This window comes from Seriola aureovittata, chromosome 24 (assembly GCF_021018895.1).
Source record: "Seriola aureovittata isolate HTS-2021-v1 ecotype China chromosome 24, ASM2101889v1, whole genome shotgun sequence".
In the NCBI taxonomy this organism is placed as follows: domain Eukaryota; kingdom Metazoa; phylum Chordata; class Actinopteri; order Carangiformes; family Carangidae; genus Seriola; species Seriola aureovittata.
In genome coordinates, this window is record NC_079387.1 from 8,832,026 (window position 1) to 8,851,433 (window position 19,408).

General features: G+C 43.3%; 1 protein-coding gene across 2 annotated transcripts; it reads right to left on the reverse strand.

Moving 5' to 3' along the window:
- Positions 1-1,039: 1,039 nt before the first annotated feature.
- On the reverse strand, positions 1,040-18,925 carry LOC130165385 (transmembrane protein 163-like). 2 transcript variants are annotated; one of them, XM_056370614.1, is made up of 9 exons: positions 18,524-18,925; positions 17,837-18,206; positions 16,487-16,606; positions 10,649-10,692; positions 10,430-10,521; positions 7,057-7,153; positions 2,380-2,491; positions 1,771-1,912; positions 1,040-1,147 (listed from the first exon to the last, which is right to left on the reverse strand). In XM_056370614.1, exons 2-9 carry the CDS (start codon positions 18,051-18,053, stop codon positions 1,087-1,089), a joined length of 885 nt encoding a protein of 294 aa, XP_056226589.1. In that variant the 5' UTR covers positions 18,054-18,206; positions 18,524-18,925; the 3' UTR covers positions 1,040-1,086. The 2 variants fall into 2 exon arrangements, with proteins under 2 accessions (XP_056226589.1, XP_056226588.1); XM_056370613.1 differs by having other exon boundaries at positions 18,369-18,925.
- Positions 18,926-19,408: the final 483 nt, after the last annotated feature.

Genomic DNA, 19,408 nt, shown 5'->3' on the forward strand with positions numbered 1-19,408 from the left:
TAACATTTTTAAACACATTTGTGAAATAAAAACTTCTGTTTGCTTGGAAATAAGTTTGAGCTTTTAAATTTCAACTCATGAAGAACAAGGAGCAAAAAAAAAAAAAAAAAAAAAAAGTGTTGCATTTGTATCTCTCAGTGTGTTCTCACCTGTACCTGTCAGCAGATGGCGGCAGAGTCCACATTCTTGAGTTTCATTTCACCTCCACAAACACAAAGGTGGCAGCCTGAAGTAAACAGAGCAAGTTTGGGCCATTTCTCTTCTGTTAGATTTAAAGTGAGGTGGAGGGAGAGTCAGGTCATGACATAACGAGTTTATCCTCCAGCACTGTGGGCTGTCGCTGCCACAACAAGTGTGTGTGTGTGTGTGTGTGTGTGTGTGTGTGTGTGTGTGTGTGTGTGTGCCAAATAGGCCTTGTATTGATATATCCTCCCTGGAGTCATAAAAAGGGTAAAACACCATTAATACTCCACTGCTACATCAGCTACATCAATCACTTCAACTTGCGATCTGCAACGTTTTACAGCACGGCTGAGCGAAGGCCTCTAGGAACCATGGGTAAAAAAATAAACTGCTGTGTTTTGACAGGGCGATGAGGTGTAACTTAGGTATTGTACATCAACTTGCTGTATGAAGATCTGGAGCTTTTATGGAGTTAGGGACTCTCGGGGGTCCATACGTCTCCGGTACTCTGCGGTCCTGCTCGTCTCTGTCCTGATTCATCACCTCTGAGTCAGCTACTTTTTAAAGTTAGCTGCTCCCTTCCACCCTCATGTTTCAATATGGAGGCATGACGGAACGGACTGGCCCGTTCACTGTTAAAAGACATAAAGATATAATATGTACAGCAAACTGTAAAACACTTAAAAGGTGCCGAGAGTTTCTGTCACCGTCCGTCTGGATCCTCAGGTCACTGAAGCCTCCACTGGCACCTCCAGGACTGAATGTGATTGTCTGTGGAGCGACCGAGGGGACCGTCGTCCCCGTCCCACTCCTGTCAGTCGGTCAGCCCCCCCTCCCACCTTTCCCTCCCTCCATCCATCCATCCCTCCTCCTCCTCCTCCTCCTCTTGTCCTCTGCGGTCCGTCACTCAAAACGCTCATAGTTCCTGGTCTGTCGGACCCGTGGGACCATGTCCAGCAGCAGCCTGCGGAGGAAGACGGGGGAAAGCTCTGACTTACTGAGACCCTGAAGGCATTAATTCATTTTGAGATTTCAGCTGTTCCTCAAGGCAAAAAAAAAAAAATATCAGTTCATCAGCAGTGAAAATTGCAAATTTAAGACGAAAATTAAAAACATGCTCCTGAGAGGAAACGTTAAGATTTTACTTTTAAATCTATTGTACAACCTTTATTTCTGTCTGGGGAAACATTATCTCCAGCGTAGTTTCGTTAACACATGCCAGACATTTAAATACCACATTCAAATGATGTTTCATGCCCCTCAGGTCCTGTGTTATTGTGATTTAGGTGAATGGTATAAATGATTTTCTTATTATTCCAAACCCAGAGGGTGCAGTGAATCACAATTATCAGCTTTTAGTACAACATTCAAAATAAAATACAGAAATGAATGTAACATGCTCAGTGTGTGTATACAAGGTTAGGGTGAGCCTTAACACAAACAGATGGTTTTGTATGACAGAATCAAAAGCTTCAACTTTACAACATTGTTTTTCTATCAATGGAATTGACGACTTTATTAATTACAAATGAGGCTGCTGCAGCTGTCCCGTGTCTAACTGCACAATAACCTCCACTAGGAACTTACTTGACTCCATAGGCGAGGATGATGAGGCCTATGAGGACACCTATTGTCCCGTCCAGGTACCACACCTTGGGTTCATGCTTGAACACTTCGGCACTGATGAGGATGGAGAACCCCATGACCCCCCCCACCAGAGAGTTAAATCCTGGAAGGAGAAAAACAAACACTTCATGTAATTTTTTTTGAGAAAAAATCTTATACAAAGTCAGCTGAGGAAGGTTTTGAAGGCTCAGTGTCGGGCGTCCCTCACGCACACGCTAAGAGTCCAGTGGACATGTGATATTGACTGCTGTGGTATACAGCCGTTTACGAAGCGTCTAGTGGGATAACAGATTCCTGACGTGCCTGTGATGTCTGTCAGCCATGGAGAGGTCATCCTGTTAAACCAAAATACAACTGACCACGCCCCCCGTTTAGCTGATGACGACCAGGATCTGTCGTCACACGGCAGGAATGCAAGCGTGAGTGAGACGTGAGTGAGTTTGTGCTGTCATGCTAATAATTTGTGACAGAGGAAGTCACGCTTTAATGCAGATAACAGAAAAAAACTATACAACTCTATGGTTAGCTTATGGTCTTGATCTGGAGGTTTGACCGTGTGTGCACACCCACCATCAGTGATCAGGGCTCGGCTTGTGAGCACCTTCCCAAGCATGAACTTGATCACAGCCAGGATGATACACACCAAGCCGCTGACGATGGACACGCTGAAGAGGAAGTCGTCCTGAGAGAGACAAAAGAAAAATGGACAGAGATAGTGAGAGTCATGGTTTTGTTACTTCACCGGCGTCCCTCAGGGTTCAATTCGAGGTCCTCACTCAAAGTACATCACGGGTTCATAGACACAACTTTGAGACTCAACAGTTACTGTGTTGGCAGTATTTATGGTAAAGACGGTAATAAACAGTAAAACTGAACTGTAGCTTTTATAGTTTCAGTTTGATTTATTAAATAAAATCTCTCTAAACAGCTTCATCTAACTCTGCAGTTGTCAGCTCCAGATAAGAGAAGATAAGATAAGAAGATAAAAAACATAATATGATTAAAAAGGTAGACAGACACATCTAGGTCACCTTCGATTTTAACTATGAGCTCACAGCAGCTGCAAGGTGTTTAAGGACTTTTTTGCCCTGGGTTTTTACCTCTCAGGCTAATTCCAGGCTGCCCTCAAGATATCATAATTTAAGAAATATAATGCAGTATAGAACAATACTCTTAGTGATGCAATGGATATATTTCTATCCTAAGTTTTTATTAATGAAACTAACCGGTGAGCAGCAATTTCATCATCATGTTAAGTTTTTGTTTGTATCAGTCAGTTGTGTTGTGTGACCAACATTTCCTTGCATCCCCTCTGAAACCAAACCTACACCCTTTGTATCAGTTATTACCCCAGCTAATTAAACTGCATGTTCATTGCCATCTTCAGATTCTCCATAGTTGCTGACAATGCCACAGGGACTTCTCCAGACAGCTGGTCCACACTGCCCGACCACAGCAGGCTCCTCCTCTACAGCTCATTGCGCCTCCATACAACCCCTCTACCTCCTCCTCGATGAAGTTTCTCTGCTTCCTATCATCAATCATATCTCCACATGTCCATTTCACCTCCCCTGTGCATCATTCAGGACAATTAGGCTCCAACAAATGTTTTCCAACTTCATTTGCTTTCTCCTCTGCAATTCTGGGGTTGCATACGCTCCGCCTCTACGGTTTTTAAAGAATTTGAACATTAATATTGTTGCACCTATTGTGAGTCTGAAGGGAAACAGTTCCAGTTAAATCCCTGAAATGAAAATGCACAAAGGCTGGGCGGACGAGAGAAGAGAAAGGGAGCTGCAGAGCACTCAGTGCCTCTGCGGCGGCATTAATATTGCACTATGGCCTTGGAGCCATGAAAAGCTAATTTGGCGAACTCGCACACATCAAAGAGGAGATGGAGAGAAAAACCTCAGCGCGCTGCACAGACCTGAGTCAGTGCTGTGACTCAGGTCTGTGAAAATAAAATCTAAAATAATATTGAACACATTCTTCAGCAACAGAGGCGAAGGTTTCATTAGAGTCAAGACGGATCTGTTCATAATTTGCCATGGCTTTAAATTGTTCAGTTAGCTGGTTTAAATCATTAACCATTCAGTGAGGAGATATTAACGGATGCTGGAGTGGTCACGTTTGTTTGTTTGTTTTCGCAGCAGGTCGTGTACAAACGTTTTCCACACGGCCAGTAGAATATAAATTATAGTCGACGACCAGCCGGGAGTCATGGGAGAGTGGAGTGCGTGGGAAAGCTCACCGGATCATGTGACATAGTCAGATACACAAACACTTTATAGAAGGAATTAAAGATGAGCGAATGTACTTGAGTAAGAAAAACATATAGTTATACTAACGTTCTTCTATGTGTATGTGTGTGTGTGTGTGTGTTTTGATTTACTAAATATTTCCTGCAGTCTGTTATCATGGGGAATCCCCTCAGTGACCTGCTGATCAAGATTCACAGTGGGTGGGCTGACATTTTGGCCCATGGGAGAGGGAAATGCACACACACACACCCACACAGACAAACAAACCCTGCCCAGACTGTGAACACTGTGCTTGACATTTACATTTGACAACCAGATCCCTGTGCAGAATATGAAGATGGTACAAAACTGTTCTGCTTCTCAGTCGCGGAGAAGTTGTGAAGTAAATGAATCATCATCTACAATTACCTGGACGTGAAGGTGTCAGACTGGGGCAGAGGGAGCAGGGGGGGAAATTAATTTTTCGATGGGTTTCTGTTCATTCGTAGGTAATAATGGATAAAAGTGAAATTGCACTGGTGTTATCTGCTGCAAATGTTCAGGTCAAGTGCATTTAAAAAAGACATTTTGCCAAATACGGTTATTCCCATCGAGAGTTGAATGAGATCAAACATAACACCACGGTCAGCAGTCGGTTAGCTTAGCTTAGCGTAGCAGGGGGAAGCAGCTAGCTTAGCTCTGTCAGACGGTGAATAAAAACCCAAACAAACAAAAACAAATCCACCTACTTGCAGCTCTGAGGCGTAGTTTCAACTCGTGACTCATTTTTACATGTTGAATTATGCATGGAACAACATCATCGGTCATTAAGGAGGTGAAGTTCGTCTCGCCTTCTGTTTGATGATCATGTATCTTAAGGGGTTTCCCAGGGTCCTTTGAGTGGCTTTCAGAAGCCCAGGGGTTGTGAGGTTTTTTCTCACTGTCGCCCTTCAAATTAAATTAAAGTCTGAAAAACTCTGCTGGGAGTTAAAAGGTTTTCACAAACCAATTGTTGAAACGCCTGTATGAATAATAAAGCCTCGTTTGGGATGTAAACTGACATTAATTGGGCTTAGAGGATTAGCAGAGCAGGAACAGTCAGGTGTCGAAAACCAAACATCCTCCTCTCTGACTCTCCCCTCCCTCTCTGTCCCACCACTGCATACCTAAGCAGCTGCTTACCTTATTAACATTTCATAGCAAGCAGGAAGCGAGGGAGGCGCTGGGGACACACCTTACTTCCAGCATTGGCCGACTGAGGAGGGATGTGAGGCAAACACAAGCTATATATATATATATATATATATATATATATATAGTATATATCCAACTGTGATGCACCAGAAAGCAGACTGTGTGCCAGAGGAGCAGCAGGTCGACTCAGAGCAACACAATCTGTCTGCCTTTGTTTACGCCTTGGTGCTCGCTGCCTGTCAGGCCCCGTCTCTTTGCCTCGCTGCAGCCACAGATGAATAGATGGAAAACACGGCCGGGGCCAATAAATCAATAAAGGATCTGAAAACGAATTGAATTTTGAGCCTGAGTGAGTTACAAAAGCGAATCGAAAGCAGGGGAAATGTGCGTTTCTCAACATGGTACAGTCTACCCAGCTATGTAGATGAGTTTAGGTTGAGTCTTGCTTTTTAGTTGACACTGCGTGGTCTTAGCCTTGTTGCCGCTGCAGGATGAAGAATGTCATAAATCTCAGGTGTGAAGACTCGGGAGCTTTCACACTCCCTGAAATAGATTCATCACCCGGTTGCTTGGCAATATTCATCTTCCATAGAAACGCGGATCTCAAGGATCTGAGCGTGATGGTGAGCGGTTGTGAGTATTAATCTCATTTGACCTTATTACTTTTCAGGACCAACACACAGAGGAGAGACTGAAAAGCTCGTGGTGAAATTATTCTTCACCAGCTTCAATTGTCTTTCAACAACTCAACTCAACATCAGATCAGGTTTGTGTGACTCTGCGTGACCTGCACGACCCCACAGCATCCAACCCAAGTCATTCATAGCGTACATATAGATGTGCAGAAGCTTCCCTCCTGCAGCTTCATCATGAAGTTAAGTTAAAACCAAATCATCTAGACTTGACTTTTAGATTTCTTTTTGCTTGGAGACTTGGTGCCGAAACTTTCCATCTGTTCAGTAACAGCTCTGCGGGCTCGCAGCCCTCTCCTCCTTATTGCTTGGCTGCAGCCAGGCCTGAACCGCCAACCCTCCAGTGACCAGCACCATGTGACGGCCAGAGCTGAAAATATGCCGTCTTATCAGATCTACTGCCAGTTCAAAATGGCAAGACGGGGGGTGGGGGTGGGGGTGGGGGGGGTGAATCAGCAAACGTCACATCTTCAGCTTCAACTGCAATAGCTGTCTGCGTGTAGTTTGTCTTGGATGCTAAGACGTACACTGAGATTTTGAGGAGATAATTTTAGATACAGGCACCAAGTCAGCAGCTTTTTTTAGGCTCTAAGTGAAATCCCGGTCTCTGGCAGACTGGAGGTATTACAGACGAGCTGGACAAAACGGCCGTTACTATCTGGCCAAGCTTTAAAAAACAGACACAAATGCCAACTGAAAAAATCAGATTATGCCCCAAATTTTGGCTTCGACTCTGCGGCCTGAGGTCAGGGAGATGGACAAAACTGATAAGTGACTGTTCGGCTGACAGCTGACTTAATATTAATGTGTTTAGGGTTTTTTTTTTTCCTCCTGAGTGTTAAATGGATAACATAATCTGTCCCATATGGTGGATGCTTTAATCCAAATCTCTTCCATCTCCAATTTGAATCCACGTTTGACCCCCGCACCACAGTCAGAGCCATTTTCTGCTCGCTGACACATACTGTTTAACGTCAGGCAGGGAAATAACATGTGGTAGTAAACTCTCATCTAGTCGTATCCAGTGTTTTACTGTGTAATAAGTACATATCAACTCAAACATGCTCTGTGGTGGCGTCTATTAATGTGGGTTATGGTGTTTGAAGTCAATAAATTCTTACCACTTCAGGTAGCAGCTTGGTGGCCAGGTCGTGGATGGCCTTACCCAGAATGCACAAGGAGGACAGGATGAAAATCACACCCAGGATAATGCAGGCTCTGCAGAGGGAAAGAAAAAGAAGACAGCTGCGGTGAGTTCATCAGGATCCACACAATCACAGTGCCATGAAAACAATCTCCCTAAGGCAAAAGTTTCTTCTTCTTCTTCTTTTAGGTTTTATTCTTCATTCCTCACACAATTTGAAATTGAACAAATCCTGATGCAACTCTCGACCTCGACACCGAAAAACACGGATCAATAGCGAAAAAGTGGTGAAAGCGGTGCACAGCTGCTACCTGCAGGGCTGAAGCCGGGGGATGTACAGACGTAGTTCAGGAGGTCATGAACAGCAAATTCCCCCGGCACAATCCGAACCACATCAGGAACGTTCAAGTAGCTACCAACAAAAACTCATCTGTTGTTACTAGAGCTCCAGAGAGAAGCCTGAGAGAGGAGATGTAAAACTACATTGAGATTTTTGGTTCTTTAATCACAAATATATCTTATTTAAAAGATGGGAAAAGAGGAAATTGTGGCACATTTAAAACCCCTTTTCAGAGGTGCATTACCTGCCCTGATCAATCACTTTAATTCAGTCCAGAGGAGCATGTATTCGGGTAAAATTTCTCCCCCTCCCCAGTAATAATGACATCAAAAATCAGTGACTGTTTCTCAGGGAACCCTATCCTCTCATTTAAATCCAGTCTGGAGCAAAGTCTTTGTAATTTAAAGTGGATATCTGAGTTTTGTTGCCACGGGAGAAGCCGCTCGTTCTCGTACTGTTTTAACTGTTTTATCAGCTCGGTGTGAAAATGTGATGTTTTGTGTTAAAAATAGATCAAGTCAAAAACAAAGACGATCAATAAAAAGCTCATCGAATGGGCTGTAGTGAGGTCAGCTGAAGGTATTCTCTTATGGGCCTGTACTAATTTACATTTATGGCAAATTGGCCCCAGTGAAACGATGCTCCATACAGATTTATTCATGGGGCAGCAGATGTCCTTTAAAACACCTTTACCCAATTAACAAAGTCTGCAGGGAGGCACCGAACGACTGGAGCATATGCCCCGGTCATGCATGACTACCAGAGCGTGTGTGTTCAGGTCTGAAGGCTGCTCTCCAGCCACGCTCTGCATCCTTGGGTTATGACCACCGGATGAGGTAACCAAGGCAACACCCAACACGACATTGGGAAGTCCACAGCAGGACAACACACACACACACACACACACACGCACCGCACTAACAGGCCCCCTGCTGTTTCGTGCACACATGTAAAAATTGCACCACATCTCTGCACTGCTGTTTTCTCCACAACAATAACAATAACAACAACAGCAACAACGGAACAGCAGAAACATCTTTTTTTTTGAAGGTTTTCAGCTTCTGTTTAAACACATCCATCATATCACGGGAGGATGACATCACTTTTTAAAAAAAAATCAAGCTGCACAGCGGCGTCTCTTTCTAACTCTGCAAACAGTGACGTGAATCAAAGTGTTTTTGTTTTGAAAAGCTCCACGACTCCGTGAAGGGACTGAACTGCCTAATTCGTCTTGTTTTGACATCCCGGGCTTGTTACCTTGGTAACCGGTCCGTACCTGGGCATGATTATTCAGCCACATATCCTCTATCAAACGCAGACAAATAAAGAATTAAGAATAATATTGACTCTGGTTGTGCATTAGTCGGTTTCTCGCTCACAATGGCACAATGCTACAGTTATAGTGTGTGTGTGTGTGTGTGTGTGTGTGTGTGTGTGTGTGTGTGTGTGTGTGTGCATGCACATGTGCAGCATGTGTTTAAGTAGACTACATGTCTGCTTGTAAACTTGTGCATCGATCTGTGTGGGTGTTTTAGATGCTTGCAGGATGCAGGTGATTCTCGCTTTTCTGTCCGTCTCAGAACATTTATGCCTAAATATATCCGTGTGTTTAGAGTTATATATTTGTTTCTGTGAGTGTGTTTGTGTGTGTGTGTGTGTGTGAGACCCAGGAGGAAGCCCGGCCTCTTGGTGAAACCAATTACTGGCTGAGCAGCTTCCTGAACTTGGTCCAAATTCTCCAATTAGCTGCTGAAGTGACAAAATGAAAACTGCTGTCAAGTGGATCAGTGTTAAGATTTAATGTGCCATGAACGTATCAACAACACAGCTAATGTTGTTTTAAGTTTACTCGTATGAAGAAAATGCTGCTAACTGGTGTGTTGTACCGTTTGCAGCATGTCAGATATTTGCACCGACTTTTGAATGAATGTCTCTTTCCGCATGTGTTACCGTCTCGTCTCCAGAGGACGTGATCTCATCTGGCGTCTCTGCAGCAATTAGCAGTCGCTCCTCTGAGACCACGACACGTCTCCACTCCCGAATGTGTGAGTATGAATCTACCAGATGCTCCGACAGTAAGGGCAAAAACGCTGAGAATTTCCATTCATCTGATTCAGTCGGAAACAGATGTTTTATGTTTGGTACTATTTCAGTGTTTTTTTTTTTTTTTTAGATCAACTAGTTACTGTTGTTTGAGGAATTTCAGTTGTTTCCTCTTGTCTTCATACAACTCAGCAGAAAGTGAAGATTTACAGTCAGTCTTCTTCTCTTTCTTTCTTTCAGTCGCCACCTGACCTCCACACACGCACACACACACACACACACACATTATTTTCAGCCAGGTAGAGATAAGATGTGAGGCGCTCGTTTGTGATCGGTCCCAGTGAGCCGAGGCTGACAGAGCTGAGGAGACCTGCCGTTTGACACACTCCTTTATAGCACAAAGCAGACACCACACACACACACACACACACACGCACACACACACACACACACACACATTAGACACTGTGGACACACTGAAAAGGGTTTCATCTCTCCTCACAATGTGGCAGGACAGAACAAAGGCTCAAACAAACGCAGGGTGTCTGCTGGTAGTTTACAGATATAATTTTAAGCCTGAACACTGATTTAGAACTATACCAAAAATACAAATAGTCAGTTTAAAGTTTCTTTTTAAGATCTGCTTGATTTTGTCAAAACTCTCATCACTTCCTGCAGATGAATCATTTCAAATGCAGTCAGTTTGACAGTTGACAGTTAAATGCAGATGATTTTTCCAGGGAATTACCTGCACAACGCTGCAGGTGTCACCGTATTTGTGCAAGCCATCATATCATTATGTATTTATATGATCATATTGTTATTATTTTACTGGTTTCAATGCGTCAAACTTATGATTTCAAACTTTTTTAGGCATTTTAAGCACTTGTGGACTCTTGAAACTAAAAGTTTACATGTTGATTTTAACGTAGGTCTGAGTGGATCTGGTTTATGTGATTGTACTTACATGTATTCACGGTGTGCGGAGTGAACGGCCGCGGCGTTGCTGTACCGCCACAGTACAATGACAGAGGACAGCACATCCAGCGTGGCATCAAACTACAGAGTGGAAAAACAAACAAACAAAAAAAAGAAAAGAAAAAAAGACATTTGACTTTCTCTTCCCTGCAGCACACAGCGTTGGCCACACGGCTTTAGTGAAGTGGAGGCTTTACACGTGACTTACAGCAAATCCGAAAGCTGAAGCGCTGTGACGCATGATGGAAACAGCTGGGGAGAGAACAGAGAGAGAAAGAATGAATGAGACGTGACTTTAGATCAAACAAGTAACAACAGATGCAACATGTTTGTGACATAGTTTGACCAGTTTTCTTCACAACACATCCACAGAAGAAGAAAAGATTCCTCGTCTTAAATCATTTATTCATATTTATGGTCACGGAGATGGATTTTATTCTTTGTTCATATATATGAAAGTGAGAATAAATTCTAGTGCCTGTCTCTGGGGGATTATTCTGTATCTGTTACACACACACACACACACACACACTCTCTCTACTCAATCATATGCCTTAATGTGCGCACAGCAGATGTGCTATATCCTCATAAGTGGACATGAAAACACCGGGATGACCTGACGGCAGGTTGAAGATTACACCGTCTGAGCAACATGGAGAAATGAAAAGTGTCAGTCGTCTAAACTCCACAGACACTGACTGGCTCCTCTCCTGTTTCACTGCAGTGATAGCTGATTATCATTTATGTGCAGCGGTGAGAGAGGGGAGTTGTAGGTGTGTTGTTGAAAAACAAACCACCGTGCGCAATCATCCACTCACACCTGCAATGAGGAGAGGAGGAAGAAGAGACAAAGGAGAGAAAGATGCAGAGAGATAAAGGGGAGGAATCCTCTCCTCTCCTCCCAGGTTTATTTTTAGCTTGACTCACTGGGGGCAGCAACTTGCCTCAGCCCTGCAAGCAGAAACAGCACCGTGTGGTATCTTTCACTAGGCCTCTCCTTTATTTCTCACTGTCTATCTGCTGCAAAAATAAAACAACTCATTCCTTCCTCATTTTATCCCTGTATCCCCTTCCCTGTATCCCCTTTTCTCTCCTCCTCCTTCTTCCTCATCCTCTCTCTTCCTCCCTTTATTATTTCATCTCCATTCAGTTGCTCTCTCTCCGAGCTGACGGCACAATCATCCACTCCCCGGCCATCGCCCTGACCAAAATGAAAAAAAGAAGAAGAAGAGAGAGACGAACGCTGGCTTCGCATTCACACATTGAAAATACTTTAGCACACATGAACAAGCCTTGAATACAAATGAGTGTGATAGCAGAGATCTGCAGAGATGCAGCATGGAAACAGCGACAACAACTGTTTCTAAAAATGATCCGTCAACAAACAACTTTTGGTCGGGAAATTTAGCAAAAAGTCAAACACAGTGTCTGATGACCAGCTTCTCTTTGCTCTAGATTCTGGTGTTTTATTTTGAAAATGAAACAACATGAAAACCCGAAGTCGTTATTTTCTTCTGAGATCATTGTGTCATATTAAAGGTAAAAAATAATAAAAGGCGACACTTGGTATTTTCTTGAATCATCATCCCCCTGAGCTTTAGCATGTAGCTCAATTTTTGTTGTGGTTCACACATTAAAGGATTTTAATTAACCCAAATTAAACACACTGTGCATGTGCATATTAAAAAAAAACCGCTTGGTTAACCTGTTCTTTAAACATCCAGGGTGGAGATCCTGTGTGTTCCTCAGAACAGACTTATAATCCAGCAAATAGAAGCTGACAGCTGTTCAAATGAAAGAAAACAACAAGGGAGGGGCTGTGTGGACACCAAAGTGACATGCATCTGCCAGAGTTGACTTAACGAGAGGAAAGCAGCAGCAGCATCCACACGAGCCGTTGCTCTTTTGTTTGCATGTGAAGGACTAACGTGTTAGTATTAGCATTAAAAACACAGCAAGGTTTTATATTAACTGTGATATATAAATGAGAATGAGTGCAGATTTAATTTTTCTCTGCAGTTTCCAGTGTGAATTTTACTTTCATGCTATTCCATATTATTTTTTCAGTATTTCAAGACCTAATTTGTGATTGAACTCCCACAGATCTGCCTCTAATGTCACCCAGAAATGTACATCTGCTGCTCCTCCTCCCCTCCTTCCTCCCCTCCTCCCCTCCTTCCTTCCTTCCTCTCCTCCTAGCTCCTTCATTAAGAGCAGAGAGAGAAGAAGAAGAAGAAGAAATCGTGTACAAATGAATCTGCGGCGGCTCCACGGTCGTCAAAGCCGAGCCCAGCGACGGCTAATTGGCTCCCAGGAAAGCTGGATGGGTGTCAGCAGGGACGGAGCTCCACACACACACACACATACAAATACAAACACACACACACACACACACACACATACAGACCCTCACTGTCACATCTGACAAGAGAAGCAGTAGAACAGAAGATAAAACACTGTTCAAGGCCTGCTCGTTTATTGGTGGTTTGTGGAGCTGCATTATGCATGTCAGTGAAACACTTTGCTGTCAAGGTTGTTTTTTTGATGCCGTTTGACTCACTGTGCTGCTGTAACCAATGCATACGCTTCGTTATTAAAGCAGCAGCGAGGGGCTCCGTTACATACATTCCCATTCATTCAACTTCAGGTCTTCTCCACTAACTATCACTGTCACTGTTATATTTCCGACTTGGTGCATCAAGCCAAGTCAAGCGTACCTAAAGGGAGTAGAGTGACACCTCCCGTGTGTGGAGGGCGTCTTTATGTTTAACTTGAAGCTGCACCTGCCTGCCCAAAACACAATTCACATACACACACACACGCACACACACACACACAGGCTTATATGCTTAAGTTGAAGTAGGTCTTTGTCGTGTTTGAGTAATGCTAATGTTTTACAGGTTGTGTTACCCAGCAGCCATCACTCTAGTCCTCATGTAGCGCTGACAGGGAACAGCAGCAGGTGGCGGTGACTGGACTGACACCCTGCAGCTCCGCATCCGCCGCAGAATAAAACCCCAACGCCAACCAGAACGCCTCTCTCCGCCATTTGGTTTCAACGCATGAGTCACGATATCCAACCTGAGTCATCTCTACGTGTTGGTTGAGGTATGTCATGCCCCCCCCCCTCCCAAAAAGAATTCCCAGGGTGCACGGCGGTGCTCAGAGCCAAACCTTTTGAGACGGCAAGTAGTACGTTCATAGTGGACTTTTCAAAGTTAATCATATTCTCTTTATGTATTTTAGATTCAGAGGGCTTAAGATTCCTCAAGGACATTCTCCTCAAGATTTCTGACAACTTGATAAAAGGTTCAAAATGCCGATTTATGCTTGATGTAGTGACGCTAACAGGACGCTGAACACTGACTGATCAGTTCCCAAAACACAAATGAGCAGCTCTGCTCTGCTTCTACAGAGATTTCACTGCATATAATGTGGCTTTTTTAAACCTCGCCTCTCCTCCTCTACACGACCTGGTTCTTTCATGTATTTCCTCCTTTTTATGATGAGTGTAGCTTTATTAATAAAATAAGAGATAATAGCTTTTACTTGGACATCACTGTTGTATAAATCAGCTGTCTTTGTCAGCTTGTTATTGGTAATTACAGTGTCTAAAATTGCCACTTTCCTCTTTATAATTCAGGTCCTTAATGATGGACAGTGTGTTTTTTCTTTGACACGATGACTGTTTTGTTTTGGTGTGTCTTACTTCATGTCGTTACCTTACGCAGGAAGCTCAGAGCTGTCAAACATTAAGGAGAGGAGAATGTGACGCTATCATCAGGATTCTCACGCGGCCTTTGCACGTTAAATTATTCTTATTTACAGCGGGACTCACCGCCTGTGACGTACTTCACATTCAGCACACATCGGCTTGTTTGCATGGAGCCAGTGACAGTTTTACAGGGTTTAAACAAGAGTTTAAGGAGCGATCACGCAACTGGTGCAGTGGATTGTTTGCTAATAAATGTTCACTTTCATTACAGCGTCTATCAAACAGGAAGAGCAAAGAGAAGGAGACTCTGCAGTGCAACGATAAGATGATATTGAATCTAATTAAATTAAATTAAATGGGTTTGATGTGAATGTCAATATCAGCTGCAGTAATGTAATTTAAACCTTGAGCACTGAGTGATGTTTTCATCACACATAAAAGAGCATAACACTGGTGTTAGCTAACAGTCAATGTAGCATTTATCCACACAGAGCTAAATAAAGTAATGTTATCATGCTGTCACCATCTATGAATATGATCCTAAACACAATGTGGCTGTATTAAAGTCAACACTTTTCTAAAAATCCAGATAGCATCTTACTCTCTGATAGTATCTCTACTATCTGACAAACCCAAAGCAGACTGGAGGCAACATGGATGTTGTTTACCACATTCTTTTCACCACAATGCGAAGCAACTGCGACAGAGCTGTGTTGGACTGGCTCCTCTTAATTTGCAGTGAATAAACCCCTTTCACAAAACGGGACAAAGAAGGAAGCCGTGAGACAGGCCTGTTGTGTCTTGCCGCTCCACCAGCGTTTCCTCATCAGAACAGGAAGTGGGTAGAAGGTCTGAAACAACATGGACTGGACTGAGGAAGAGAGAGTCTGATTTTCCAAAACAAAACATCACCGTCCTTCAGCTTCTTTGCTCCAACAACCTGCTGGGTCACTTCGCTAATTCTGGCGCAAGTAAAAGCAACCGATCGAACACATCCTCAAACACAGCTCCGATTAATTATTGAACAACTGCAATGAAACAATTAAGTGTAATGACGCCGACCCGGTGCGACTGCAAGTCAGATCACTGATTACTGGAATCTCTGCGGCTACATCGGCCTCATTCATCTCGTCCTCTGCTCGTTTGTGCAGCTGCTTTGCAAGCAGCGCCATGTTTCATTTATGAGTAAGAGCAAGCAGGATGTGACTAGCGAAGGGTCCAACTGCAGGACTACAGAGATGTGAAAATATCTAATGAAGAAAGAGAGAAATCGGTCTGTTTGTTTTTTAAATCAGACTAATGAGGTTTTATACTTAAAAACATTTAAAAAAAATCAAAGTCATGAAGAAGAAGAAGATGTTATTGTACTTCCTGTCTAGTGTTCAGCAATGTGCACATCTGCAAACCAATGTTGAGGTGATAAACTACACCGCAGCAGCTCTTTACTTCTGCATCTGTCAAGTACTGATCTGCATTTACTGCAGAGGAGGAAGAAGAAGAAGCATCAGTTTTAAATCAGTTAATGACTGATTTCTGAGACAAGACTGACACGATCTGTGATCATCGTCATTTCAAAAACCACTTGTTAAATTTCACTCTATGTTTTTGAATATACCAGATAAATATCCTTCTCTAAAGTTCTGCAAATGTTGAAAACATCTGCACGGTTTTCTAAAATAGAAAAAAATCTGAATTAGATCTACAGCATGACTCACTTCTGTCCCCAAATTAGACTCAAAGAGAGAAACTTCTGACATGCAGATGAATTAAAAAGGAATAAAGTAATATTCTCTGCTCTTCTCAATCTATAACCTCAGAACGAGTCATCGTTCTCATGCAGGTGGGGGGGGGGGGGTCACACGAGTCCACGTGCTTGTTCTGCCTCTGAAATAAATAAACCTTCAGTAACTGCAGCGGGAGTCAAGGTCCAGTTCACACTCGACAGCTCCAAAGTCTTTAAGCTTTGTTAACTGAGAGAAATGATCATTTAAAGTGGAAGCGGTGGGAAGCGAAAGGTTCAAGAGGGAAAGAAGCAGGATCTTGGCGTGACGTGTGGGCTGTCAGTTAGCATGCTGGAGTCTGTTATTGCATCGACTGCTTGTCCTTTGTGTTGTCGTTCATTTTGAATAGCACTGTTTAATCAAGCTGTTGGGTGTCGCACTGATCAACAGGGTGTCACGGCATTTCACAAACCTGTCCTTCAACTGAAGGAACAGGCAGCAGGCATCAGCATCTGTTCATTTCTTGAACGGACGCAGCAGAAATGTAAAAAGCAACACTTATTCTGTGGGATTCATGAAAGGGAGAGAGAGACGTGGAGGAGTTACTCACTGAAAGCAGCGATGGCGAGGACGATGGTGACCAGTATGGACACCCAGGACACCCACAGAGCTTTCTTGCGGTAACTCTGGGCTTCGTGAGGCTTCAGGCGCATGCTGCTCTCCAGAAGACCTGCAGACAACAACACAGGGCACAGTGACCCACAAGTAGAGATATGACTCGGAGAGGGCAGAGCAGGGAAATAGAGCAGACGGTTTAACTCAAAATGGTTGCGTTTACCTGCTTTTGATTTGGTGCAGCATTACAAATAGACTGGACAGGGATCACTAGTGCTACTGGCAATAATTACCAGTAATACCAAGTAATGATGAATCTTTAAAAACCAGTCGATTACATGTAAATAAATGATGATGTTTCTCGTTGGTACTGATTATTCCGGCCTCACAGATGCTACGCGACAAGCTGTAAACACAACACTGACATACATCCTCATAAAGCTGATATGGCGAACGTAAGTCCAGTATTAACTAAAGTCCTTTTCCATTCTGGTTTGGTTTCCACCAGTTCAAAGCAGGCGCCCAGTGACAGATTACCAGTCACAGTAAAAGTAAACATCTTCTACTGCTGTCCATACCTGCCTCTCATAGTAACACATGACGTTTGTGCTATCAATTATTTGTCCATTTGGTTTAAACGACCACATCGTATTTACTGCGATTATGTTTCTATATATCCTGGTGATTGTGGATATTTGAGCCCATTCACTCTGAAGTAACAAATACAGCCATTTTCTCAAAGCACGCTGCAGTGTTTCAGAAGTGAATTGAGTTTCCACTTTTCTGTTGATCTGCAGCAGCTTGAATGTGCTGGACTTATCCATTAAAATGAACGTGCGCTATGATTTTGGTCAGAGTTACAGGCGTTTGTTGTGTTGTGAGGGCACATTGCTCTGTGCCATATTCAGGATGTGGAACACCTGCTGTTCAAATGGTTGCCTGTGGCTCTCACTCTTTCCCAAAGGCAATCCACTAATTTATTCACTAAATCTGGAACCACAGCACAGTAGTTCAGGCAACATATGTTGAACAGAATGCAGATATGTCTATTCTGTAGTCCTTGTCTACTCAGCCTCGTAAATAATATATCATAATGACATGAAAGCATCAGTCATTAGTTATACCGCCTCTCAGTCTGGATCATCTGGAGGTGGATTATAAGAAAAAGAAGAGCAACATTTTTCAGTAGAGTTGAATGGACACAAGTGGAAACAGTTTTCTACTTAATGTAGCTACAGTAAAATATGCATCTGGTTGTCTCCGTGTCTTTACGCACAGTGTGCGTCCTGGCCACCGCGGGGCATCTGGTGAATACTAAACTTTGAACCTATTTCACACCGCCTACCTCGGTCGTCTATGCTGTCTGTTATCTTCATCTCCTGGTCCATCTTGAAACCCTCTCCCTGACTTTCGGGGTTGGGCTGCTGCTGCTGCTGCTGGTGCTGCTGCTGCTGCTGGTGCTGGGAGTCCGCCTGCTCGCACTGCCCGTTCACCGCCGTGGGGTCCACAACTCCAGCCGGGTACGGGACGGCGGTGGGGTCTGGCTGTGTGGAGTCCGTCATCTTCTCGGCAGGTTGCGGTTTCAATGAGGCACTCCAAGAATGTCACACCTGGGCGAGGAGTGCAGGCTTTCAGCTGGGGAGAGACCTGGAGACGGAGCGGGAGGGAGGGAGGTTGCTTGCAGGGCTGCAGGTCCAGTTGCGCCAAATTACACACTGTAAGGTGAAATGATACCGGAAATGAGGAGACATGGACACCAAAACAAACGTCTGTGTGTCGCCTGAAAAAAAACATTTTAAACATCTAATGTCTTTGACTTTAATGTCTTCAATTCAACTATCATTAAGTCATTTAGAGTCAAAAATAGCTATTATTACCTTCCTTTATGGCATTTGAAATTCGTCCACGACGGGTCTAAATATTTCCTCCACCGAAAAACGTTTTAAAGTATTTATTTTGTTCTCAGGGAGGAAACTGGCTCTTTATTCTGAACATAGTAACCGGAAGTGGTATCTACGTTCTTCTCACTAACCTGACAGAATATGTTGCGCAAAGACTGGACAAGCGAAAAGAAGAAAAATATTCTCAACAGGCTCCAATTCGCGATGTCGTGAAACAGCCACACCTGGTCTCTAATTGCTACCCGCGGCGGAGTTCACAAGACCTCTGCACGCGCTAGAGCAGGAGAAAGCCGCTGCGCCTCGCGCCTCGCGCCCCGCGAGGAAAAAAAAACCCCACATCTGTCCCATGTGGATTGAGCGATCCGGCGGACGTGCAGACAGACGGGACCCTGTTGCTCACCTGTCAAGTAGAGAAAATATCGTTTTCTTTTTGTTTGTCCTCGTGAGCACCAATTTATTTGTGACGTAATTTGTTAATTTACTTTTGATAATTGTTATTTTCATCCTCTGACGCCAAATCATTGATGATGATTGACACGAGAAGGGACAGACAATTCAAATGTGATATTATTTAGATTGTGATGAATTAAGTCTTTGGTTGCAATAATTATTACACTACATTAGGGAAAGGTAACCGGTTGTGTAAGATACTGGTTGCTAAGATACAGAGCTACTTGATAAGCATTTAAACTAAAACTATTCTGATTGCTATAGATTAGATCGTCAAATTACGGGGGTTTCATGTATTTACAAAGTGTCCACTATGAATCTGAAAAACTATTTCCACATGTATGGCAAATTCATTGATAGAAGAAAACAAACAAACAAACAAAAATACAAATTTCAGACATTATACAGCATCAAAACATCAAAACATAATTTAAATATTAGATCTATGTGTCAAGCAAGCTGGCTGATTTGTCATGGGGACTTTTAATGCTCTCAAAAAGATTCCACACTAAAGTTATGAACAAGGTTAGATGTAGTTATTTGAGAGGATTCTTATACAGCAGGTC